The 26,690-nt window shown below is 43.2% G+C and overlaps 1 protein-coding gene across 6 annotated transcripts in view; it reads left to right on the plus strand.

Moving 5' to 3' along the window:
- The first annotated feature begins 3,949 nt into the window (after window positions 1–3,949).
- The window catches only part of caskin1 (CASK interacting protein 1), a 646,418-nt gene continuing 623,677 nt past the window's right edge, over window positions 3,950–26,690 (plus strand). For 5 of the 6 annotated variants that reach the window (XM_068056519.1, XM_068056520.1, XM_068056521.1 and 2 more), the window contains exon 1: window positions 3,950–4,213. In XM_068056519.1, coding sequence (XP_067912620.1) covers window positions 4,120–4,213 — 94 coding nt within the window. In that variant the 5' untranslated portion in view covers window positions 3,950–4,119. The remainder of the gene's footprint in view (window positions 4,214–26,690) is intronic. The other variant, XM_068056525.1, reaches the window with a different exon arrangement.

Here is a 26,690-nt window from a genome sequence, read left to right on the forward strand (position 1 = left end):
CCTACCTCTGTAATCTTCTCCAGCCCCACAACACTTTGAGATAACTGCATTCCTCTAATTCTGACCCCTTGAGCATCCCCGACTTTAATCACTTCACTGGTGGCTGTGCCTTCAGCTGCCAAGGCAACACACTCTGAAATTCCTTCCCTAAACCTCTCCACCTCTCTAGCTCTCTTTCCTCCTTTATAACACCGGGAATGAGTGGGTTGCAGCCAGGGCAAGGGATAAGGGTAGTGCAGTTGCCAGCTCACTGAAGGGCAAGGTGACACATAAGTTCTTTATAGAGGATTCAGATGAGGACTTCGATGGGGCAGCAGATGGAAGAAGGCTCAGTGAAATGAGTGTATTGGCAAGGCAGAAAACCTATGGTTAATGTCAACGAGCATGGAGGAGTCCGGCACCAACTTGGCACAGGGCTTTGCACAGAACTTGGAGCCCAACTTCTCCAGTGTGGAAGTATTGGCCAACTCCACGGGAACACTTGCGGACCCAGCCGGGATATGGTGTCCGATTGTCAATGTCTCAGCTTTCATTGCAGCACAAGCAGAAGCCACCCAACGTCTGGGTGCTGCAGAGGGAGCTCAGACTGAAGTCATGCAAGCTCAGCTTGCTGTATCGTAGTTGTGGATACCGATGTTCAAAGGGGCTTCCAGGGTGTCACAGCCGACCAGCAATATGTCCTCCGACAGACTGCTAGGATTGCTGAGGCAGGAGGTGTGGTAGTGGCTCCGTGAAGCATGAATCTGCTCTCCTCTCTCATGACGACAGCATTTGTCCTCCTACCACTGCCACTCCGGCAGTCCCCTTGCTGCCTGTCAGCTAGCCAGCCGAGATGCTGCAGTCCAAAACCCAGCTGCTTGGGATGATCCTGCAAAGCCATCAGCATTCTCCCCCACTACAAGCCAGCAGTCTTCCATCAGCCATGCAGTAGCAACTGGAGCAGCACAGTGAACCAGCACTAGGCCAGGCAAAGGCACCTGTAAGTCAGGCACTAAGGGAATACACAAGGGTGATTAATTGACATTTGCATGCAATATGGCATAAATTTGCTTTACAAATTTTGTTTGGAATGTTTATTTTGTGTTGGCTTTTATTTTTGCTTTGTGGCCAAGTGGGCACTGTGATAGTCAGTGACAGAGGGAAAGTAAGGTTTGGGACTTTTGGTGAATGGGGATTTGGGGTTGCATTTACTGGTATCACAGTTGGATGAGCCGATCATGCACAGCCCAGCCAGAAAGGGGTTGAGTTGGTTGCCTCCTCCCTTCTTCCACCTCCTCCTCCTCTTCCTCAACTGATTGCCATATAGCTGGTGGCAAAGGCTGTGCCCCCATGATAGCGAGGTTGTGCAGCCTGTAGCAGACCACCACGAATCTTCATACCTGCTCTGCTGAGTATTGCAGGGCTCCTCCAGGAAGCTAAGTGTTGTTTAATCACCCCAATGGTCTACTCTGCCACATTTCTTGTGGCAGCGTGGCTTTTGTTATATGCATGTTGCCCATCTGTGCATGGGTTACAGACCGGAGTCATGAACCATATCATCAAATGATAGCCCTTGTTGCCAAGTAAGCCACTCTTTGGTTTGTTGTTGTGGCTCAAACACAGATGCACAGCAGACTGCCGCAGAATCTTCGCAAAACTATGTGCTCGCTGTGCCTGCTTCTCTTTGGCATGGAGAAATGAAATGTATTCAACTTTCATGGAATACACAGCCTCAGTGAGCTCCCTTATGAAATGGTGGACAGCAAACTGGGAGATGTTGCAGATATCTACTGCTGCAGCCTGGAAGGCAGCAGGTGCATAAAAATTCATCACCACGATCACCTTCACTGGCAATGCTGTCCTTGCCCTGCTCTGATGTTGCAGTTGTGGTGGCAGATTTCATTGGGGACATCCTTACTGAAGCAGAGATGTCTCACACACTGTTCCTGGCTGAGGTTCAGGTAGGAGAATTGCTCTCTGAACACTCTGGAGGAATATGGCCTCCTGCTTAGAACCCTTCTCCCCCTCTTCCTCCTCCTCCCTCTTCCAGCAGCTTATCCAGCTCTGTGTCACCTCTGCTCATTCACCCAGTCATGCTGTATTCCAGGGGGAATACCTAATACTGCAGCCATGTTTGGGAGCAACTGGTTTGTGTGGAATCCTTGAAGTCAGGAGAAAGTATTTCAGCCACACCACTCCCTGTAGACTTCAGCAACTTTAAACAACCCTGGAAACCACCTAACACTTCTATAATCACAGCAAGAGTTAGTGGAAATCCATCAGCAACTAAACTGCAAGTGGTTGATGGTCCCTTCAAATAACTTTGGTTGGGGTTAGGGGCATCTTTCCAGCTGCTGAACGTGTGTTCAGCTGTGTGAGATTAAGAGAGGATGTTAGCTGGAGTCTTGAGGTCAAAAATGGCACCGCTAGAGTCTATTCAGTGTTACACACTGACTGGCGTCATGACCTGCCTACTCTGCATACTTGCTCTCAGCACCCATGCTAACGCCCAGATCAAAATACCATCCATCAGAAGTGTCGCGTGCATCTTGGACACCATTTTGGATCCAAAATGTCACAATTAGCACCGAAAATATGGGCACTACACAGCCGGATTTTGCAGCTGTTGAATCTTGAGATTCAGTCTCCTAATGTTAAGTTGGCAATTTCATTGATGTTACATGTGTTTGATTCAGGAATGGATTACTTAACTACACATGTAATGAGGTACAGACAACACGCTTTGAGTCTATCAGTCACTCCCAGAAAAAAACATTCCATGTTAATTGCCATTCTGGTCGCATTGCAAGTACAAATCCCAATGACCCAAAGTCACTGGACATCATTAGCATTGCTTCCAGGTTAAAAATAACCCTTGGAAAAGAAGACACTGCATTTCAGACAGGTGTGGAGTTAACTTCAAAATAACCAGCTTGATCCCAGACCACAGATGTGATGTACAATTATGGATTGGCCAATGCTTGATTCGGCCAGAAGCTGTCGAGACCACTCAATAACTGGCGAAAAAAAAAGTCAAGCCATGTGTGTTAAATGAAATTGAGATGTAATCGTGTGTTCAGTATAACTGAAGAGGCGGAATGAATTGGGAGCGGGCTGTGGTGGCGGGAGGGTTGATTGATGGAGTCAAGTTTGCTTCTTGTCCACAATTATCAAACCTCCAGAGACGCCTGACTCGTGTTATTTTCAACGTAACTTGCGCCCGGCGCAAGTTCCCAGCGCAAAATGTGACTTTGCTTTCTGGTCCAGTAAGTTCCTCCCTGAATGATAAGCAGTGCCATTGAAATATAGCGCCAGGTACCAACACTGCCTCATCTTATAATGCTTATCCCATTTGGGATCCTTTCCAACTTAATTTAACCCTTATAAACAGCATCAGCATTCTGACCAATTACCGCAAGTTGTTGTATTAAAATGTTGCAATGATCCTATCCGAATTTACATTTTCACCTGTTTAATTCTTGTCTATGGACCAAAATTAATACAATATATCATTTGATATAAATATTGCAATGAGCTGGAGAATTGGGGAAATAGTGGAAAATAAAACAATTTCATACTTTTAACAATGATGACGAACCATGGACTTTTAAAGGGGGTTCCTCTCTCTCTCTCTCTCGCAGGTTTCCTTTAAGAGCGCTTCCAGAAATAAACATGCCTTGTCCCAGGCTCTGTCCTATTTTGTATGAGAGGGATGTGATGGTTTGGATCATGTACAGTCGCCCTCCACCATGCGGCAGAGTGAGAGCACTGGCAGCTCTGGCTGAGAGAGTGAGGCAGCGGCTGCAAAAAAGCGATGGGGCTGGAGACAGACTAAAAGCAAGAATCATGTTTACCTAGTGCTGTCAGGCTCCCCCTGGAAGAGAGAAAGGAGGCTGTGTTGTCTTTATTTTTTGGGGGGTGGGGGGTGGTGGGGGGGGGTGGGGGGGTGGGTGGGGGTTTGGTTTGTTAAACAAGAGGCGAGGTGTTTTTTCTTTGGTGCTATGTCATTGACCCATCGGGTGCAGCTTCTCCTCCCGTGGTTCTGCCTCGCACTGCCGTGCAGAATATCTCCCTCTGTCTCTCTTCACCTCGCAAACCGTAGGATGCATCGGATATAAACATACACACAGCACACAAGCCATGGGGAAAGATCAGGAATTACTGCAAGCTGTCAAAACCGAAGATGTACCTGCAGTGCAGAAGCTCTTGCAGAGGCCGAAGCAAGGCAAAGCGAGTGAGTAACATTTAAATCGATCAGTTGGTTTAAATAGTAAATATATATATATATGTGTGTGTGTGTGTGTGTTAAATGTTCTGTTGCTGGTGACTATGAGGGGGAGGGAGTGTTGTCTCTTGCTCACTGTGGGTTCCCCTGCCTACAGATGCTGTTACCGGCTCCTGATGTGGAGCAATCGGTGATAATGTAACATTTATCTCGATACTGGCTTCTCTCTACATCACTCAGTTTCACAATACAATCCGATGCTTTCTGTTATTCTCCCATTCCCCCCTCCCCTTCCGTACGTAGTAAGCAGCAGCTGTAATAGCGCATGTTGGACCCTGCAGTTGCTCTGGCCAACACTAGGATATGTATGTAACTCCCATCACACGCGTTTGAACGCCTTACTGTAAATTCTCAATGGGGGGGCAGAGAGTGCAGATGGATTGTGGCGGAAGCTCAGCTGAGATGCAACCGTGAAATTGAGCCATTTGGAAAGGGGAGGGGGTAAACTGTGCGTTATTCTGCTACAGTAAGAACTGGTTGTCGAGAGAATCAAAGTCAGTGACCAAAATGTCTCGTTTTCCAATCGAAGGGGTTGGGGGGGGGGGGGGGGTGGTGGGGGGAAGGGAGAAATGTTAGAGGGGAAATAGGTCACACCCTCACTCTCCAGTAGCCGGCTGGATCATCTGGAGATAACGGCTATTGACCTGGTTGTACAGCTTGTAGCTGCTGTGTTGAAATGGGAGGCTGGAGACTTGGGGGAATTGAATATGACAAGAGAACTTACTCCACACCCGAGCACTGTGTCTGACAGCTGAATCAACCCCGTTAGCCTGTTCACTCACTGTTACAGGTGCCTGATACTCGCTAGCTAGTGTGCCCCAAATGGTCGTGGCTATTGCTATTTTAGATTTAACCCTTGATTGATGGGCTGACAAGTGAACGTTGATTACAAAGCAATGGATGCTGCAGATCTGGTAATTAAAAGCATCTTGGCTGGGAGACACTGTAAATGATAGATTACAATTCTAAAATTACCCAGGATTAAAAGAGGAAGAGGTTGTCCTGCAAATTCTGTTAGGTAGTAATAACAGGAATTTCAGAAGGGTTGTCTGGGATGAAGGAATGATGTCTCTCCCATTCTACCCTAGTTGCAAGTCCAGATGAAAGTGCACACCCCCCCCCCCCCACCCCAAGCAAGGCACAGTGGGGATTACTTAAGCATTTAAGTATTACTTAACTGTGAACTTGAGAGGTGTGTGGTAATGTGTGGGGGAATCTTGTTCAGCTTTGCATCCTCCTGAAGCTTCACTTGGTCCATCTTTTCTCCATGTTGCGTAGAATAATGATTCGAAGATTATATAGAAGGCCGAGAGCATATCAAGAGAGTGTGTAGGAGTGTTTTGATATTAATTTAGTTTCATGTGAATAAAGCATATTCTAATTAAGAATGATGGAATCAATTAGAAGCATAATTTGCCGGAATGAGATGCTATCAAAGTGTAGAAATGTGCTGCTCTGCTCTCCATTTATAAAGACCTGCTGCAATCATCTTCTAGAAGAATCCAATTGTTGGATGCATGGGAAGCCTTTCAAGAGAGGACAACATGTCCCTTTGATAAGGCCCTTTAAAAAAAAAGTTAATCACTGATTTATCATTTTACAGGAAGTTCACACACAGTACTTTAATTTAATATTTTCTGGTGTATTCTCTGAACCCTTTCGATGTTGCGGTCCTCTGTGAATTAATTCTCCCTTTGGCCACTGTGTGACCCCTGTCAGACACAGGTTGTCAAGGTGGGACCTGAGGGGATCCCGGGGTTTCCCACAGTTGCCAGATTTCTATCTGTCAGCTTGCTGTATTAGTTGACGGAATAGAACACTCTATTGCTGTATACTAATAATAATGATTTCTGCAATGATGGTTCCGCTCTCTTTGAGATAGCTGACGAAACCCTCCGAGAGCTCTGTGCTGCATAATTTCTGGCCTCTTGCATAGCCACAATTTTAATCACTCCACAATTGGTGGCTGTGTCTTCAGCTGTCTTGGCTCTAACCTCTGGAATTCCTTCCCTAAACCTTTCTGCCTCTCTATCCCTCTCTCCTCCTTTAAGATGCTCCTTAAAACCTACCTCTTAGGTGCTAATATCTCCTTACGTGGCTCAGTGTCAAATTTGGTTTGATAATCCCTCCTGTGAAACGCCTTGGGACATTTTACTATGTTCAAGCTGCACGTCGTTGTTGCTAGGTCAATGGATCCCAGCAATTTGCAGGGTTACAATTGAATAGTACTGCTTTAGGCTGCATTTGCCTGCTGCTCTGTTGCTTGCTGTTCCCTTATAGTAACTCAGGTAAGGCAGCATGACTAGACAAGTGAGACTAGAAGATGTGAGTTCAAGTTCCACTGTGGTAGATGAAGCATTTAGTTTAAAAAATGTGGAAATTAAAAGCTGGTACCAGCAAAAGTGACTCTGGAGCTGGTGGGTTGATGTAAAAATCCAACTGGTTCAGTTTTAAGGAAGGAAACCTGCAGCCCTTACCCACCCTGGCCTCCATTATATGTGACTCCATTCCTACACCAACGTGGTTGACTTTTAATTGCCCTATGAAGTGGTGTAGCAAGCAATTGCGTGGTAGAAAAACCTTTGGGGCAACTAAGGATGGGCGATAAATTGATGGCTTTGCCTGCGCCATTCACATCCTGAGAACTTTGTAAAATTAGGTTGGGAGCTCTGTGGGGTGTGTGCAATTCTATGGGAGCACAAACACTGGCTAAGTCTGACCCTCTTCCCATGATTATATAAGCTACTGATTGGTTGCTTGGCTGAGAGGGTGGCCATGCAGCCACAAACATGAAGCAGCATTTCCAGGAAAGAAGGGGAGAAAATATTTAGAACAGCGAGGGCTGGGCCCTACATAAATTATCATAAAGGCTTGAGCTTAACAGTTGAAACCAAAGTTAAAAATAGTTACGGTTTTGCTGGAAGAGTCTTAGGTCTTTAATGCTAATAACCAGGGGGCATAGACTAAAAGTAATTGGTAGAAGGAATGGAAGGGAAGTTGAAAATTGTTTTTCACCCAGAGGACGGTGAGGGTCTGGAAGGCTAGTAGAGGCAGAACCCCTCAATGCATTTAAAAATTACTTGGATATGCACTTGAAGTTCTGCAATCTACAGAGCCAAGGAACAGGAGCTGGAAAGCAGGAGTCGGCAGGACAGCTTCCTTTTGGCTGGCACAGACATGATGGACCGAATGGCCTCCTTCCGTGACTGAAATTTCTATGATTCTGTGATGCTACCAAACCATGTCAAAGTATGATAGAGCGCCACTGTATTCCACTATCATCTTACTATCATTTATATGCGTAGATAAACAATTTTCTTTGCAACTTGGTATGATGAATTAAAATCATCTGGCTTTTTTTTTTCTCCAAATGACAAAATATAAAATGCAAACTGCAGCCCCCACATTTTCTCCTGTGATACGGCAATCATTTACACATTAAAAGTCACAGTTTATTTTAACTGTAATGATCTTTGGATGTCTGCCACATTTTAGCACTTTGGGGTTGCTGTGGTGATTCTTATGTTCTTATTCAGTGCCTTTCAATACAAGATACAGAAAAATTTCCCAGGAATACGAGAGAACCAAGGGACTAGTGATAACGAGGAACTGAAAGAAATTAGTATTGGTGTAAAAGTAGTACTGGAGAAATAAATGGGACGGAAAGTTGGTGAATCCCCTGGACCTGAAGATCTACATCCCAGAGTGTTGAAAGAGGTGGCGGTAGAGTTAGTGGATGCGTTGGTGGCCATCTTCCAAAATTCTATAGATTCTGGAACGGTTCCTGCAGATTGGAAGGTAGCAAATGTAACCCCACTATTTTAAAAAAGGAAGGAGAGAAAACAGGAACGACAGACCTGTTAGCGTGACATCAGTAGTAGGGAAAATGGAATATAATGTGGAAAAATGTGAAGTTATCCACTTTGGTAGGAAAAACAGAAATGTAGAGTATTGCTTAAATGGTGAGAGATTGGGAAGTGCTGACGTCCAAAGGGATTTGGGTGTCCTTGTTCATAAGTCACTGAAAGCTAACATAATGGTGCAGCAAACAATTAGGAAGGCAAATGGTATGTTGGCCTATATTGCAAGAGAATTTGAGTACAGGAATAAAAAAGTCTTGCTGCAGTTGTATAGAGCCTTGGTGAGACCACACCTGGAGTACTGTATACAGTTCTGGTCTCCGTAACTAAGGAAGGATATACTTACCATGGAGGGAGTGCAACGAAGGTTCACCAGACTGACCCCTGGGATGGTGGGATTGTCCTATGAGGAGAGATTGAGGAGACTGGGCCTATATTCTCTAGAGTTTAGAAGAATGAGAGATGATCTCATTGAAGCATACAAAATTCTTACAGGCTCGACAGGCTAGATGCAGAAAACATGTTGCCCCTAGCTGGGGGTCTAGAACCAAGGGACAGAATGAGAGGTAGGCCATTTAGGAATGAGATGAGGAGGAATTTCTTCACTCAGAGGGTGGTGAATCTTTGGAATCCTCTACCCCAGAGAGCTGTGGAGGCTCAGTCATTGATAATGTTCAAGACAAAAATCAATAGATTTCTAGATATTAAAGATATCAATGGATATGGAGATGGTGCAGGAAAATGGCGTTGATGTAGAAGATTAGCCATGGTCTAGCTGAATGGCAGAGCAGGCTTGAGGGGCAAAATAGCCTCCCTTTGTTCCTATTTCCCATGTTCCTATGATCTTCAACACTCTGCACACTGGAATTACTGGGAGATTACAATATAGAAACAGTGATTCATTCCAACTCATTTGCTCCACCATTGGCAGCTGTGCCTTCAGCCATCTAGCTGCTAAGCTCTGGTATTCTCTCTTTGCATCCTAGGGCCTTAAAAGAAGTGGCTGCAGAGATACTAGATGCATTGCTTGTGATCTTCCAAAATACCCTTGATTCTGGAAAGGTTCCAATGGATTGGAAAATTGCAAATGTAACAACTCCATTCAAAAAAGGAGGGAGACAGAAAGTAGGAAACTATAGGCCAGTTAGCCTAACATCTGTCATAGGGAAAATGCTAGAGTCCATTATTAACAAGGTAATAGCAGGACATTTAGAAAATTACAGTGCAATCAGGCAGAACCAACATGGTTTTGTGAAGGGGAAATCGTGCTTGACTAATTTATTAGAGTTCTTTGAGGAAGTAACAAGCAAAGTGGATAAAGGGGAACCTGTAGATGTGGTATTCTTGGATTTCCAAAAGCCATTCAATAAGGTGCCACGTCAAAGGTTACTACAAAATAAGAGCTCATGGTGTAGAGGATAACGTATTAGCATGGATAGAGGATTGGTTAGCTAACAGGAGGCAGAGAGTAGGGATAAATTGGTTATTTTCAGGTTGGCAAGTCGTTACTTGTGGAGTGCCATAGGGATCAGTGCTGGTGCCTCAACTATTTACAATCTATATCAATGACTTGGATGAAGGGACTGAATGTATGGTAGCTAAATTTGCTGATGACACAAAGCTAGGTAGGAAAGTAAGATGTAAAAAGAACATAAAGAGTCTACAAAGGGATTTAGATAGATTGAGATGAGTGGGCAAAAATTTGGCAGATGGAGTATAATGTGGGAAAATGTGAACTTGTCCGCTTTGGCAGGAAGAATAGGAAAGCAGTATATTATTTGAATGGAGAGAGACTGCAGAACTCTACAGTATAAAGGCCCTCCAAGCCTGCGCCGATCTTGATGCCTGCCTAAACTAAAACCTTCTGCACTTCTGGGGACCGTATCCCTCTATTCCCATCCTATTCATGTATTTGTCAAGATGCCTCTTAAACGTCATTATCGTACCTGATTCCACCATCTCCCCTGGCAGCAAGTTCCAGGCACTGACCACCCTCTGTGTAAAGAACTTGCCTCGCACATCCCCTCTAAACTTTGCCCCTCTCACCTTAAACCTATGTCCCCTAGTAACTGACTCTTCCACCCTGGGAGAAAGCTTCTGACTATCTACTCTGTCCATGCCGCTTATAACTTTGTAAACCTCTATCGTGTCGCCCCTCCACCTCCGTCGTTCCAGTGAAAACAATCCGAGTTTATCCAACCTCTCCTCATAGCTAATGCCCTCCAAACCAGGCAACATCCTGGTAAACCTCTTCTGTACCCTCTCCAAAGCCTCCACGTCCTTCTGGTAGTGTGGCGACCAGAATTGCACGCAATATTCTAAGTGTGGCCTAACTAAAGTTCTGTACAGCTGCAGCATGACTTGCCAATTTTTATACTCTATGCCCCGACCGATGAAGGCAAGCATGCCGTATGCCTTCTTGACTACCTTATCCACCTGCGTTGCCACTTTCAGTGACCTGTGGACCTGTACGCCCAGATCTCTCTGCCTGTCAATACTCCTAAGGGTTCTGCCATTTACTGTATACTTCCCACCTGCATTAGATCTTCCAAAGTGCATTACCTCACATTTATCCGGTTTAAACTCCATCTGCCATTTCTCCACCCAAGTCTCCAACCGATCTATATCCTGCTGTATCCTCTGACAATCCTCATCACTATCCGCAACTCCACCAACCTTTGTGTCGTCTGCAAACTTACGAATCAGACCAGCTACATTTTCCTCCAAATCATTTATATATACTACAAACAGCAAAGGTCCCAGCACTGATCCCTGCGGAACACCACTAGTCACATCCCTCCATTCAGAAAAGCACCCTTCCACTGCTACCCTCTGTCTTCAATGACACAGCCAGTGCTGTATCCATCTTGCCAGCTCACCTCTGATCCCGTGTGACTTCACCTTTTGTACCAGTCTGCCATGAGAGATTCATAAAAAGTTAGTATGCAGGTAGAGCAAGTGATTAGGAAGGCAAATGGAATGTTGGCATTTGTTACAAGGGGAATTGAGTATAAAAGTAGGGATGTGTTGCTCCAGCTGTACAGGGCATTGGTAAGACCACATCTGGAGTACTGGGCACAGTTTTATCTCCTTATTTAAGAAAGGATATAATTGCATTAGAAACAGTTCAGAGAAGGTTCTCTTGACTGATTCCTGGGATGAAGGGAATATCTTATGAGGAAAGGTTGGACAGGTTGGGCCTATACCCATTGGAGTTTAGGAGAATGAGAGATAATTTTATTGAAACATATAAGCTTTTGAGGGGGCTTGACAGGATGGATGCTGAAAGGATGTTTCCCCTTGTGGGAGAGTCTAGAACTAGGGGACACAGTTTAAAAATTAGGGATCTCCCATTTAAGACTGAGATGAGGAGAACTTTTTTCTCTGAGGGTCGTTAGTCTGTGGAATTCTCTTCCCCAGAGAACAGTGGAGGCTGGGTCATTGAATATATTCAAGGCTGAGCTAGACAGATTTTTGATCGAGGAAGGAGTCAAGGGTCATGGGGGTAGAGACGGGAAAGTGGAGTTGAGGCCACAATCAGATCAACCATGATCTTGTCGAATGGCAGAGCAGGCTCGAGGGGCTGAATGGCCTACTTCTGCTCCTAATTCTTGTGTTCTTGTGTGTTCTCCTTCCACCTCTCTGTCTCTCTGTCTCTTTTTAAGACTCTCAAAACATACCTTCTTGAACAAACCTTTGGTCACCTGTCCTTCTTACATATTGCCTAACACGGCCCATATTCTACCTGATATTACTCGTGTGAACTGCTCTGGGACATTTTACTACGTTAAAGGTGCTATATAGATGCAAGTTGTTCTTGGTGTATGTAATAGCATGGATGTAAACAGTGGACTGGCTTTGCAGAGGTTTGGGTCTTCCTTTCAAGTGTTAATGTAGAATGTGCATGTAGAAAAACTCTTCCAGATGTTGGTTAATTACGTGAAATATCAGTCTGTTAAAAACCTACCACTTCCCCCTCCTAATATCTACTTTTTAGCTTGGTGTCAATTCTTGTCTCATTTCATTCTTGTGAAGTGCCTTGAAATGCTTTCCTACATTTAAGGCAATAAATAAATGCAAGTTGTTCATCTCCGCACTCCACTGCAGTTGTGCAACATTTTTAGCCTTTGCATGGACATGAGTCTTAATCCCATGTGCTCACCCTGTTCCTATGATCCCTTTATTCACCCTTTCGTTGACCACCGACCTAACATGTTCTTAAATATTGACCTGTCTCCTTTCGGCTTGTGCATTTCACAGCCTTTTAACTCTTGTTGTAAAAAAGCTGCAGTCGGAAGCAAGGGCTTGTGATGTCTCAGTTATATCATCATAGGAGTTATTGAATAGTCAATAAAGAAAAGAAAGAAGAACTTGTTTTAAATACATTGTTTGGTCATTATCACATGCTGTTTTTGAGAACTTGCTGTGTATAAATTAGCTGCTTCGTTTTCTGGTCATTATCACGTTACTGTTTGTGGGAGCTTGCTGTGCACAAATTGCCTGCCGCGTTTCCTACATTACAACAGCGACTACACTTCCAAAGTACTTAATTGGCTGTAAAATGCTTTGGGATGTCCTGAGGTCATGAAAGGCGCTATATAAATGTTATAAAGGTAAGTCTTTCTTTCTTGATATTGTGCCTTTCACAACCTCTGATAAATTGTAGCGCTTCCTCTTACTAAACTAGGAGAGGGGAAAAGGGCTGAAAATCTTTTATAAAATTCTCTGGAACTGCAAGAGAGACATCCCCAGATTTGGGGAATAAAAGATTAAAAGATCACCTGCATTGTTTTTTTATTGGTGCTTTAGAATCTTCTGTACTATGGTGAGGAAAAAAGATGTATTCATGTTGAGAAAATGAATGCTGGCCCGAAAGGAATTCGTTGCTTTGTATGGTGTCTTATTGATTTTTCATACCTATAGTACATTGCTGCATTTATCATAAAACTACGAGTAACTTCAGGGAAGCAGAATAGCAGTACATCTTGGGAAGTACATACAGATTTTTTTTAAACAGGGCTATCAAACCAATGAAATGGAATATTACAGCATTGTAGAATAAATTGGAAAGCAATGGGACAGCCTGGCTGCTTGTTGAGGCATTTAGTCCTTGGATAGATCGTTTTGTGCCTTGGCACCTATTTTCTCTTCAGGCTGGTTAACATCATAGAATCTTACAACACAGAAGGAGGCCATTCAGCCCATTGTGCCTATGCTGGCCTGTTGAAAGAGCTTTCCAATCAGTCCAATGTCCCACTCTTTCCCCATAGCCCTGTAAATTTTTCCCATTTTAACCTACCTCTCTCCTCCCTGTCCCAGAACATCCTGCTTCCTAAGTGTTGCTCATGTTGCGCTATAAATACTATTGGGAAAGTGGTTGACTCGTTCTGCATTCCTTTTTTTTATTTATTCATTCATGAAATATGGGCGTCGCTGGAAAGGCCCAGCATTTATTGCTTATGAGAATGTGGTGGTGAGCGGCCCTCTTGAACTGCTTCAGTCCGTGTGGTGAAGGTATTCCCACAGTGCTGTTAGTAAGGAAGTTCCAGGATTTTCACCCAGTGATAATGAAGGAACAATGGTATATTTCCACATCAAGATGGTGTGTGGCTTGGAGGAGAACTTGCAGGTGATGGTGTTCCCATGCACCTGCTGCTCTCATCCTTCTGGGTGGTCAGGGTCATGGGTTTGGGAGGTGCTGTTGATGAAGCCTTGACGAGTTGCTGCAGTGCATCTTGTAGTTGATGGGAGAAGCATCCATGGGGAAGCGTCCATCTGCCTCCTCCCTTGAGATTCAGTGTTCTGAATGTAGGGTGCACCAGTCATGAACCTAAATGCAAGTATTCTGTGGTGCAGCCTGTTTATACACTGGCGATCAATATAACCAGTTATGGTGAAGAAAATTGTATTTGCAATTCACAGCGCAAAGTTGCATGACAGCCATGGTTGTTACTATGTGCAGTATTGGCCCAGTGGGTAGCACGCTCACCTTTCAGTCAGACGGTTGTGGGTTCAAGCCCCACTCCAGCGACATGCACATATAATCAATGCTAATACTCCTGTACAGTGCTGAGTGAATGCTGCACTGTCTGAGGTGGTATCTTTCAAATAACTGAGGCCCAGAAGGGGCAAAATAAAGTACTACATTCATGGTAAAAGTGCTTTGGGATGTTATGAAAGGTGCTGTATAAATGCAAGCTGTTCCTTGTTTTCTTTTAGAAGGGCAGGTACACTTGTATTTTCTCAACATAAGCTCATTCTTGCTGTGTCATTTGAAGCTAATATTCACAGGCTTTCAAAATTTACAGTCCATTACTGAAATGCTTGATACAGCTATAGTACACTATATGTTTGGTTGACAACATATTGATCATCTTTTAGAAAACACGCCAAGACAAATTATATTTCCTTAGGACACCCCAGTCGCTCCCAGGATATTGGACATAGTATAATTTCCTTTAGAAAATATGATCAGATTTCAAACATATTTAATAACTAAACACCAGGCCTCGCCTCGCAAAGTGTATGATAATATAAGTGACATGCTTTTTTTTTTAATAATGTGGGGTACATCAAGCAATTAAGTGTAATTTAGGTGAATGGATTCAGTTTTGAACAGTCTGATCCTATTAACTAGAATGCAGGGTTGTTCATTGTGTTTGGAGCAGAGATTGGAGGGAGGAGAAAGCTGTGATTATTTTATCAGAGTTTATTATTGTTTCAAGTTAGCTGGAGTTTATCAAACCGGAATATTGTTCAATATGTCAATGTGCTTATTTGTCTGCTGCTGAAACAATGCCTGAAATTGTACCGAGCACCATGATAAAATAAATGAATTACCACTCAGTTTCCACCACGCTCCCTCCCAATCCCTATAGTTAACATGGGTCGTAGTTCAGTGAAGCTTTTAAAGAAAAAAGTCCTTTATTGCATTGAACCGTCAGACTAACATCATATCAGTTTGTATCATTGAGTGACATGCTTTATTGGTGTTTTAAGAGTGAATGATCCTTCCTGACAGAAACAAGAGACTCCCGCCCACTGATGCTTCATGACTGACTATAGCCAATTGCTTGTGAGTGAATTTGAATGACTGTCACAGTCAATAGCAGGGCTGCAGGATGTTTTATAAATGCAGTAATTGTATTTCATAACCATACTGAGACGTTTGTACTCAGGCACATGACCAACCTTCTTCCCCAACTTCTCCTCTTCTGCTGAAAACACTGACATTTGCTGGGGCTATGGATCATCATGAAGCAATCACCACCAAACGACAGAGAACTAATAACATTTCAGAGCCAAGTTCACCCAACTTCGTGCGGTGCTGAGAATTCTGTCTTGCATAATTTTAAAAAAATTATATGATCGGAAACATGAAGTTGTTGAAACATAAGTCTTTTGAAATTAAACTACAGACGCGCTAAAAATGGGGCAATGCTGTTGAGGCAAAGTATGAATAATATATTTTCCAGGAGCAAAGCAGAGTCTTCACACCGAAATACTAATATTAAAGTCACAGTATTTGAATATAGTGGAGCACACACCAGACCAGCTAACAGTGCAGGGCTCATTCATCAATAGTACATATTATAAACCTTTAATTTGAGAAAGAATAATGGACAGCTAGCTTTTGATTCTCCAGCTGGGCACCCACTGTTCATAAGTGTGACATTAGACCATGAATTAGAATTAGAATTAGAATTAGAACATTACAGTGCAGTACAGGCCCTTCGGCCCTCGATGTTGCGCTGACCTGTGAAACCATCTGACCTACACTATTCCATTTTCATCCATATGTCTATCCAATGACCACTTAAATGCCCTTAAAGTTGGCGAGTCTACTACTGCTGCAGGCAGGGCGTTCCACGCCCCTACTACTGTCTGAGTAAAGAAACTACCTCTGACATCTGTCCTATATCTATCACCCCTCAACTTAAAGCTATGTCCCCTCGTGTTTGCCATCACCATCCGAGGAAAAAGACTCTCACTATCCACCCTATCTAACCCTCTGATTATCCTATATGTCTCTATTAAGTCACCTCTCCTCCTCCTTCTCTCCAACGAAAACAACCTCAAGTCCCTCAGCCTTTCCTCGTAAGACCTTCCCTCCATACCAGGCAACATCCTAGTAAATCTCCTCTGCACCCTTTCCGTAGCTTCCACATCCTTCCTATAATGGGGTGACCAGAACTGCACACAATACTCCAGGTGCGGTCTCACCAGAGTTTTGTACAGCTGCAGCATGACCTCGTGGCTCCAAAACTCGATCCCCCTACTAATAAAAGCTAACACACCATATGCCTTCTTAACAGCCCTATTAACCTGGGTAGCAACTTTCAGGGATTTATGCACCTGGACACCAAGATCTCTCTGTTCATCTACACTACCAAGAATCTTCCCATTGGCCCAGTACTCTGCATTCCTGTTACTCCTTCCAAAGTGAGTTCCGTGAGTTGGCTATTTGACTGTGGGGGCACCACAGGGCAGCGAATACTGACCATATATATGCCCTTCCAAAAAAGGATATGAATTAGGAACAGGGGTAGGGGGAAAACTCTGTTTTCCATCCCTCCCTTTAACCTAGCCTGCTGAGGTTAATAGTAATGTCTCGACCACCACTAAGATCAGATAATCTGACGCAGACCAAGACTGAAATGTGGTCCTTGTTGGTCCGTGTGACTCAGTGCCACACCAGACAGTTCTTGTACTAACTGAGCCATTGGATGATATGAATCAAAGGATGGCACATGGGAGCTGTTGTGATTTCAATTTAAAAAAAGCTGTCAATAGGCAGTTCAGCATCTCAATTGACGTTTTATCTGCAAAGTCTCTTCAAAGGTTAGGAGGCACAGTAAGATGTGTGGTTGGGAGGAGGATGTTACAAAGAGACAGAGACAGACTGTGTGGGCCAAACTATGGCAGATGGAGTTCAATGTGAGGAAGTGTGAGGCCATCCACTTATCTCCTTAATAGTGAGAGGCTGGGAGCTGTGAAGGAACGTAGGAACTGGGGTTTCCATGTTAACAGATCACTACGAGCTAGTGCACAGTACTAAAAGGTTAATTTGAATGTTGGCCTTTATCTCAAGGGTATTGGAATTTATAAGTGAGGAAGCGATAAACCTTGGTCAGACCACATTTATGTTCAGTTTTGGGCATCGCACCTCAGGAAAGATATATTGGCCTTGGAGAGGGTACAAGCAGATTGACCAGGATGATAGCAGGGCTTAAAGGGTTAAATTATGAGGACAGGTTGCTTAAATGTGGCTTGTCCCTTTAGTTTAGAAGGTTGAGGAGTGATTTAAACAAAGTATTTAAAACAATCAATCAATTAAGTAGGATAGATACAGAGAAATTATTTCCTCCGGTGGGAGAATCCAAAACAAAGGGGAATAATCTTAAAATGAGAGCTGGGTCATTTAAGAGTGAAACCAGGAAGCACTTTTTCACATGGAAGGGAGTCGAAATCTGGAATTCTCTCCCAAAAGGCTGTGGATCAATTTAAATTTTCAAGTCTATGATAGTTTTTTTTTGTTAGATAAGGGTATCAAGGGATATAGAGCAAAGATGGGTAAATAGAGTTGAGCTACAGATCAGCCATAATCTACTTGAATGGCGGAGCAGTCTCGAGGGGTTGCATGGCCGACTCCTGTTTGGATGTTGCTATAAATATTATTTGGGAAGAGTTTATGGCAGGTTCACTTCATGTGGAAGCTTCTAGATGAAAACGACATGGTTTAACCTCTTCAAACCTAGAAAGACAAAACGTTAAAGTAAAAGAATGCAAGCCGATAAACCGAGTGTGTGCTCAGGCTCTGATACAATGATAGCTTCAATTAGCAACATCAGTACAGTATAATCTCACTGGAACGGGTAATGGAAAATTGACTGACTACTTTGGCCTTTTATAGTGTTGGTCAACAAAACTTTGATTCACATTGCCAAGTGCTTTTGTTTCTGATTTACGCTAAACCAAAGAACATCTGCAGCTGCAAATATTTGCAAATAAATCATGGGTGAGGAAAGAAAAAACTGACTCTATACGCAACTTAAATGCAGGAGTCCCATTTATAATGCCTCAAATTACATGAAGAATGAAGTATTTGTTTTGCTCAAATGAAAGGCTTATAAAATGCACTAAACAATATTTGTACGCTGTGCTGCTTATTGGTCCAACGTGTGCTAAACTGCATTCAAATAATGTAGACCTTAATCTTTATCTTGACCAGCTCATATGAAGAGATAATACTGTGGTGTCCATTAGTATTTCAGTGTGAGAACTCTGCTCCTGGAAAATATATTATTCAAATATTGTCTCAGAGTATTGCCACATTTTTTCCGTGGCTGTAGGTTAATTTCAAAGACTATGTTTTGACGACTTAATGTGATGCTTCGCATCATATTAACTTTTCATAAATTATGCAGGGAAGAATTCTTAGTGTAGCACTAAATTGGGCCAACCTGGCTTTTGGATGTTATTTCCTCTCCCTTTGATTGCTTTCTAATTTTGATGGAGTTTCTCTGTGCTCTGTGTCTGTTTCATATGGACTTCAGGTCCCAAATGCCTCAAATATTGTATTTTATTAATAGGGATAGTACAATCAGACAGTTGTTTAGGGTGAAATTTATTTGAATTGAAGGGATTACTCATGGATAATGATTAATTACTGTTCCCCCCTCGTTTGTATTGAGTGTTGGGTTCAATCTCTTTGTTACTATGTATCGGTTTTAATTCTCCTACTACTTTAGTCTCCACTCATTTAAATTCTGTTGGATCATGATCATCAGTTGGGAAAGTCAGGTTGGGAAGCAAACTGCTTCCACATATGTGCGGGTGCGTCTGTATCATAGGAACATGAGGTGGCCATTCAGCCCCTCGAGCCTGTTCCACCTTTCACCTAGATCATGGATGAACCGTATCTTAATCCTATTTAGCAGCCTTGATTCCGTAACCCTTAAGACCTTTGCACAACAAATATCAATCAAACTCTCAGTTTTGAAATTTTCAATTGACACCCAGCCTGAAATCCTTTTTGGGTGAGAGAGTTCCAGATTTCCACTTCTCTTTGTGTAAAGAAGTGATTCCTGACATCACCCTGAATGACCTCGCTCTAATTTTGAGCTTCTGCCACCTTGTTCTGAACTCTCCGACCAGAAACAATAATAGGAACATAGGAAGAGGAATGGACCATTTACACTCTCGAGCCTGTTTTCCCATTCAATGAGATCATGGCTGATCTGCGACCTAACTCCAATATCCGCTATTGCCCCTTAGCCTTTGACATCGTTGGTAAGCAAAAATTGAGCAATCTCAGTTTTAAAATTAACGATTGATCCAGTATCAATTGCCATTTGTGGAAGAGAGTTTCAAACTTCTGCCACCCTTTGTGTGTAGAGTTGTTTCCTAATTTCACTCCTGAAAGGTCTGGCTCTAACTTTTAGACTATGCCACCTAGTCCTAGACTCCCTAACCAGCGAAAATAATTTCTATCTAATTAAAATATCTGTTCCCCTTAATATCTTGAAACCTTTGATTAAATCACCCCTTAACCTTCTCAATTCCAGGGAACCCTAGTTTGTGAAATCTCTCCTCATAATTTAGCCCTTGAAGTCCAGGTATCATTCTGGTAAATCTACGCTGCGCTCCCTCCAAGGCCAATATATTCTTCCTAAGGTGTGGTGCCCAGAACTGCTCACAGATTCCAGGTGTAGTCTAATCAGGGCTTTGTACAGCTGTTGCATGACTTCTACCCCCTTGTATTCTAGTCCTCTGAATATAAAGGCCAGCGTTCCATTAGCCTGTTTGATTATTTTCCCTCTCTTTCTCCCCCTGTCACTTCCTTTAATCATCTTACACTCTAGGCAGCAATGGGAGATCTGTTACCTATTATCTGGTGCCAGATTTCGCCCCCGGGAAAATATTTTGCCTTAAGTTGGTGCCCTCCTCAACTGGGTAGCAAATACTTGAAGCTCACCCAGGTAAAGAGTGTGTCCACCATTGCGTGGCTCTGTCAATGGGAATCAGTTGCCTCCAGTGTTGAAATTAAGATTCAATGTGCATTCTCTCACTCACACGCAATACAGTGGAATTCCTTAGCTCCTTCAGTCTTCCTTTTCTTCTTACAAGCTTTGAAAACCCAAGTTTGCTGTCAGATTCCCACTGCTCAAGTTATCTCTTCTTTTCTTATCAACATTGGCTGTATCCTGCACTACAGGCCCAGCCTTTCCATTAGGGTTCTTGTTGAAAATACAGCAAGTTGATTTTTGTACTGGGCCCATGTGAACCTGTAAATCACAGATTGAGGTACTGAACAAACAGCAATGCCTCATATTTAAAATTCTCATCCCTACGTTCAAATCCCTCCATGGCCTCAATGCTCCCTATGTCTGTAACCTCCTCTAGCCCTAATACTTTCCACGATCTCTGCATTCCTCCAATTCTGGCCTCTTCTGCATTCCTAATTTCCTCTGTTCACACAATTGGTGGCAGTGTCTTCAGCTGTCTAGGCCCTAAGCATTGGAATTCCCTCCCTCAACCCCTCCACCTCCTCTACCTCTCTCTCCTCACTTAAGTTGGTCACCTATCCTAATATCCGCTTAATGCAGCTTAGTGTTGAAATTTGTCTGATAATGCTGCTGTGAAGCACCTTGGGATGTTTTAGTATGTCAAAGGTGCTATAGAAATACAAATTGTTCTTGTGTGTGGCATGGTTTATGTAGAGCATGGACTGGCTTTGTAGAGGCTTTGGTCTCCCTTTCAAATATTAAGATAGAATGCACATATAGAAAAACTCTTCCAGATGTTGGAACCACTGCATTAATTATATAGAACACCAGTATGAGAAGGAGTGACGGATTTTGATCAGGTTAGCATTCTAAGAGCTGGACAGCATATGCCCAGTGCACTGCAGTGTGTATGATCCCATAACCCTCTCACACATTCAATTGGTTGTGCGTTATTTTGGGTGGTTGACCTAATAGCTTAATGACTTCATTATTCATTTAATTAGTGTGTCAAGGTGCCTTTTGACATTCAGAACCAATCTCTTTCTTGACTTTTTTTCTTGGCTTTACCCTTGCACAGGTGAAAAAGCCAAAATATAGAATAGAAAAGAAAGAAATTTCTTGTGTTTATATAGTGTCTTTCGAACTCAGAGCGTCTCAAAGCACTTGGCAGCCTAAGAGGAGCTTTTGATTTGTAGTCACTGCTTTAATGTAGGAAACATGGCAGCCAGTCTGTGCACAGCAAGCTCCCACAAACAGTAATGTGAATGACAAGGTAATCTGTTTTTTTTGGGGTGTTAGTGAAGGGATAAATATTGGCCAGGACACCGGGAAGAACTCCTCTTCTCCTCATCAAAATAGTAGCCACAGAATCTTTTATGTCCACCTGAGAGAGCAGGAGGCGCCTCGGTTTAATGTGTCATCCGAAAGACTGCACCTCCAAATGCAGCACTCCCTCAGTACTGCACTGGAGTGTCAGCCTAGATTTTGTGTTCATGTCTGAAGAGTGGGCATATGTTCAGATGCTCAGGAGTACATTTATCAGGTGGATTGATGTTAATGCGATTTGCCTGCTACAGGGGCAGTAGAGCTGTTGCAGGATCTATGCATCAAGACAAACTGTGGATTGCCTCTGGGTTTTCACCTCTGAATTATTATAATTCTCCCTATTCCTCCAGAGTCCCCAGTAGGACTCGATTTGCTCTTCCAGCACTTTGGAGTAATTCAATAAGGGTTATGTATCTTTGTTGTAGAGCTAAACACATTAAAAAGGGGCTGGTGGCAGCTTTTGAAGGTTAAGGTGACAAAATTTCCACCTCCCATCCTGCCCAAAATAACTGGCGCAGTCAATGTCTTGGAAGTGCCACCTTTGTAATTAACTTCAATGGTAATGTCGAATGGTCAGTGGCATTTGCCCGATATGGTGGGGGTGGGGGTGGGGGGCGGGGGCGGGGGCATGCATGGTCAGTGAATGTGGTGGGGACTGAATCAGGATAGATTAAGAACTGCATTACAGTTGCAGTATTGGGTTACTGCCACTAGTTGTCATCAGTGAGCAACAGGAAATAGACACATTCCAATATCCTTAACAGATCCCATCGCCTTAGAGAAAAAGACTTGCATAGATCTCAGATGGCTTTCAAAGCATTGCATGCATTGAATTACCTCACAATATAATGGCTCTATCATGCTGAGCATGACCTCAGTACCTTGCTCTATGGCAGCGAGGCCTGGACAACGTATGTCAGCCAAGAGCGACGTCTCAATTCATTCCATCTTCGCTGCCTCCGGAGAATACTTGGCATCAGGTGGCAGGACCATATCTCCAACGCAGAAGTCCTCGTGGTGGCCAACATCCCCAGCTTATACACACTACTGAGTCAACGGCGCTTGAGATGGCTTGGCCATGTGAGCCGCATGGAAGATGGCAGGATCCCCAAAGACACATTGTACACCAGCCATCCATGTCTCCGCTTTAAAGACGTCTGCAAACGCGACATGAAGTCCTGTGACATTGATCACAAGTCGTGGGAGTCAGTTGCCAGCGTTCGCCAGAGCTGGCGGGCAGCCATAAAGGCGGGGCTAAAGTGTGGCGAGTTGTAGAGACTTAGCAGTTGGCAGGAAAAAAGTCAAAAGCGCAAGGGGAGAGCCAACTGTGTAACAGCCCAGACAAACACATTTTTCTGCAGCACCTGTGGAAGAGCCTGGCACTCTAGAATTGGCCTTTATAGCCACTCCAGGCGCAACTCCACACACCACTAACCACCTCCAGGTGCTTACCCATTGTCTCTCGAGATCAGGAGGCCAAAGAAGAAGATCATGCTGAGCAAAGAGGTGTCAAGTTCACGTCCCTGGCCAGCACCTTCCAGGCGCTTACCCATTGTCTCTCAAGACAAGGAGGCCAAAGAAGAAAAAGAAATAAGAAAATAATGTGTAGGCAAAGCTGACAGCTGCTGGTGCACAGTAAGATCCCACAAACTTGCAATGAGTTGATTGAACAGCTCCACAGAATTTTACAGCACAGAAACAGGCCATTCAGCCCAACTGGTCTATGCCGGTGCTTGAGTTGATTTATTTTGGTGGGGGGGGTGGAGTTTGTGGTTGGGCGTGGGATGCTGGTTGAAGAAGGACTGTGAAACAGAACATTAAATAAATGGGAAAAGATGAATTATCAATCCGTATAAAATAAAACTTTCACTTCTCAGCTTGGGTAAAATATGATTTATCTCATTGTTCTCTGAGCTCCTGAGACCTGAGTTAATCCAGTCCAGACCAATGGGCTAAAGTGTTCTCTTGCTGATCATTGTAAAGTCGCTGAAATTAAATGAATTCCACGTTGTGGGATGATTTTCTATGTGAAAGGCACTATATAATTTACTTGTTGTTACAAGCAAGCAGTTACAACCCAGTTCCTTGTGGGTGTTTGCTGCTGCATTAAGCTGCAATAATTTGGCATTAATTGGCACTACATTGGCAATCTTTGAATCCCCAAAGCGATGGTTAATATGATATATAATGGGATACATTTCAGTATGGGACTAGTACTCTACTAACAACCTATATTTTACCTGACCTGGGAGTACTTGATGCTGATACAAGATGCAAGAGCTTGAAAATTTTACCTTTTTCAGCATTGACATCCCTCACCCTTATAAAAACAGCAATTTCTGGGGAATTTAGAAAGATACACGGGCAGTTTGAAGTTCCCCTCTTAGGACTCACGTTCTTGTCTAATATTCGTACAGAGTTGCTAATTATTTTAAGTATATTTTTTAGAAATCTCCTGCTTCCTGCTTGCAGAAAGCGTGGATCTTTTTAGAGGGGGACTTCTGCCCTGGACCTGTTGCCTGGCAACAACCTCATTGGCGATGCCATCAGATCAACCACTAACTTGATTTTTGTTGGGATTTCACTTTAAATAAAAACAGAATTGTATTTTTAAACAAAAGTGTTGCAAAGATATATGCTGCACCTTCTGCGGGGTTTTGAGTGATATTTTCAGACAGAGCTACTCCAGGAACTAAAATTGCCCAGATGATTCCGTCTGCTCATATTATGGTACTGTCCCTTTAAAATATAATTCTACCCCATCCTTTATTACATCCCATTGTTTCTGTATTTTTTGTGAAGTCTTTTTGTCATTCTTTCTCTCTGACACTTGGCCAGAGAAGAACTCTGGACAGCTAATCGGCTTTTTAAGTTACTGCTAAGAATGGACAGTTCCGTGATTGGTGCCAGTAAATCTAATTACAAAATGAAGCTTTACATTTAATGAAATATGAAGTGCGCAGCTCTCCTTCCTCCCCAACCCCCACTACCACCCTCATTTCCCCCACCTCCTCCAAACTCTGTTCTGTTCTTTTGCCTTGTACATGTCAAGAATAATTATAGTTTTGTGGATGAGGGAGGACAGACTTGGAAAGAAATACAACATTAAATATACCCTGATCTTGGATGCTGATGTTTTTCATCGAGGCTCACTGATGACCTTAAATAGATGTACAAGTGTACGCTGCTCTCCTACCACCTCAATAATGCTTTTCAAGTGCTGCAGAGCTGCCTTTTTGTAATAATGGGGATAATTTTAACAGCCAGGTTTGACTGATGGTCTGCAAACAAATTCTTGCACTTGAAAGGACATCATCTGATGGAAATTAAATGTTTTGCAATGGTGCTCGTAATGCATTAATAGCACATTAAAGACTTTGTGGAATACTGGAGTCTAACAATGCTTTTGAATAATGGCTCGACCTTCACTGCACTGCTAAAATCACAGCCGCTAAAGAACCTCATAAAATGGCCACCTCTCTGAGTGATTGCCTTCCCCTCGTCCAGAATACAAACAGGAGAAGGCCATTCGACGTCGAGCCTGTTTCACCAATCAATTCGGTTATGGCTGACGGGTATCTTAACTCCATTCACCTACCTTGTTACCATAATACTTAATACCCTTGCCTAACAAAACTCTTATCAATCGCAGTTTTGAAATTTTCAACCGAGCCCCAGCTTTTTGAGGGAGAGAGTTCCAGATTTCCACTACTCTTTGTCTGAAGTGGTGCTCCCTGAATAGCCTAGCTAATTTTAAGGTTATATCCCCTTATTCTGGACTCCGCCACCCAGAAAAAATAGTTTCTCCCCTATCTACTCTATCAAATCCTTTAATCATCTTAAGCAGATCAATTAGTTCACCCCTTAATCTATTATACTCAAGGGAACACAAACCTGATATATGCAACCTGTCCTCATAATTTAACCCTTTTAGCCCCAGCATCATTCTGCGGACAGAAAGGTTCCTGTTCATTACAAATGGCTGAGGATGGAGTCATAGAGTCATTTGCAGCACAGAAGGAGGCCATTCGGCCCATCGAGCCCATGCCAGCTCTCTGTAGAGCAATCCAATCAGTTCCACCCACTTGATAATCCAGAAATTTTAAGCAAGGCTATGAGAAAAATGTTTATTTATGTTTGGGAAGTGTCTACTGAATTTTCTAAATAAAACTATCAAATATTCGATCTATTATTGAGGTAGAAATTGAATATCCAGATCCAAAAAAAGCATCACAATAGGGGTGTCTCACTGTACAGTGCCTGTATGGGCTGGATTAATGTTTAAATGTACAGGATACATTGCCTGACTCCTGTATAGAATTACGTTAAATTTACAGCACAGAAATAGACCATTCAGCCCAATTGATCTGTGCTGATGTTTATGCTCCACATGAGCTTCCTCCCACCTTACCTCATCTAACCCTATCAGCACATTCTTCTATTCCTTTTTCCTTCATGTACTTGTCCAGCTTCCTCTCAAATGCATCAATGCTATTCATCATGTGATAGCACGTTCCATATTTTAGCCATTCTCTGGGTAAAGTAGTTTCTTCTGAATTCCTGGCTGGATTTATTAGTGACTATCCTAAGAACATAAGAAATAGGAGCAGGATTAGGCCATTCGGCCCCTCGAGCCTGCTCTTCAATTTAATAAGATCATGGCTGATCTGATTGTGGCCTTAACTCCACTTTCCTGCCTGTTGTCCATAACCCTTGACTCGCTTGTCAATCAAAAATCTGTCTAACTCAGCCTTGAATATATTCAATGACCCAACCTCCACTGCTCTCTGGGGAAGAGAATTCCAGAGAGTACCAGCCCTCTGAGAGAAGAAATTCATCTCCGTCTTAAAAGAGAAACCCCTTATTTTGAAATTATGTCCCCTAGTTCTAGATTCCCCCATGAGGGGAAACATTCTCTCAGTGTCTACCCTGTCAAGCCCCCTCTGAATCTTATACCTTTCAATAAGATCACCTCACATTCTTCGAAACTCCAATGAGTAAAGGCCCAACCTGCTCAACCTTTTCCTATAAGATAACCCTTTCATCCCAGGAATCAGTCGCGTGAACCTTCTCTGATCTGCTTTTAATGAAATGATATCCTTTCTTGCAACAAATGCTAACATTCCAGTTGCCTTCCTAATTACTTGCTGGACCTACATGCTGACTTTTTGTGATTCATGTACAAGGACACCCAGATCCCTCTGTACCGTAGCATTCTGCATCCTCTCTCCA

The sequence above is a fragment of the Heterodontus francisci genome, chromosome 24 (assembly GCF_036365525.1).
Source record: "Heterodontus francisci isolate sHetFra1 chromosome 24, sHetFra1.hap1, whole genome shotgun sequence".
Lineage (NCBI taxonomy): Eukaryota > Metazoa > Chordata > Chondrichthyes > Heterodontiformes > Heterodontidae > Heterodontus > Heterodontus francisci.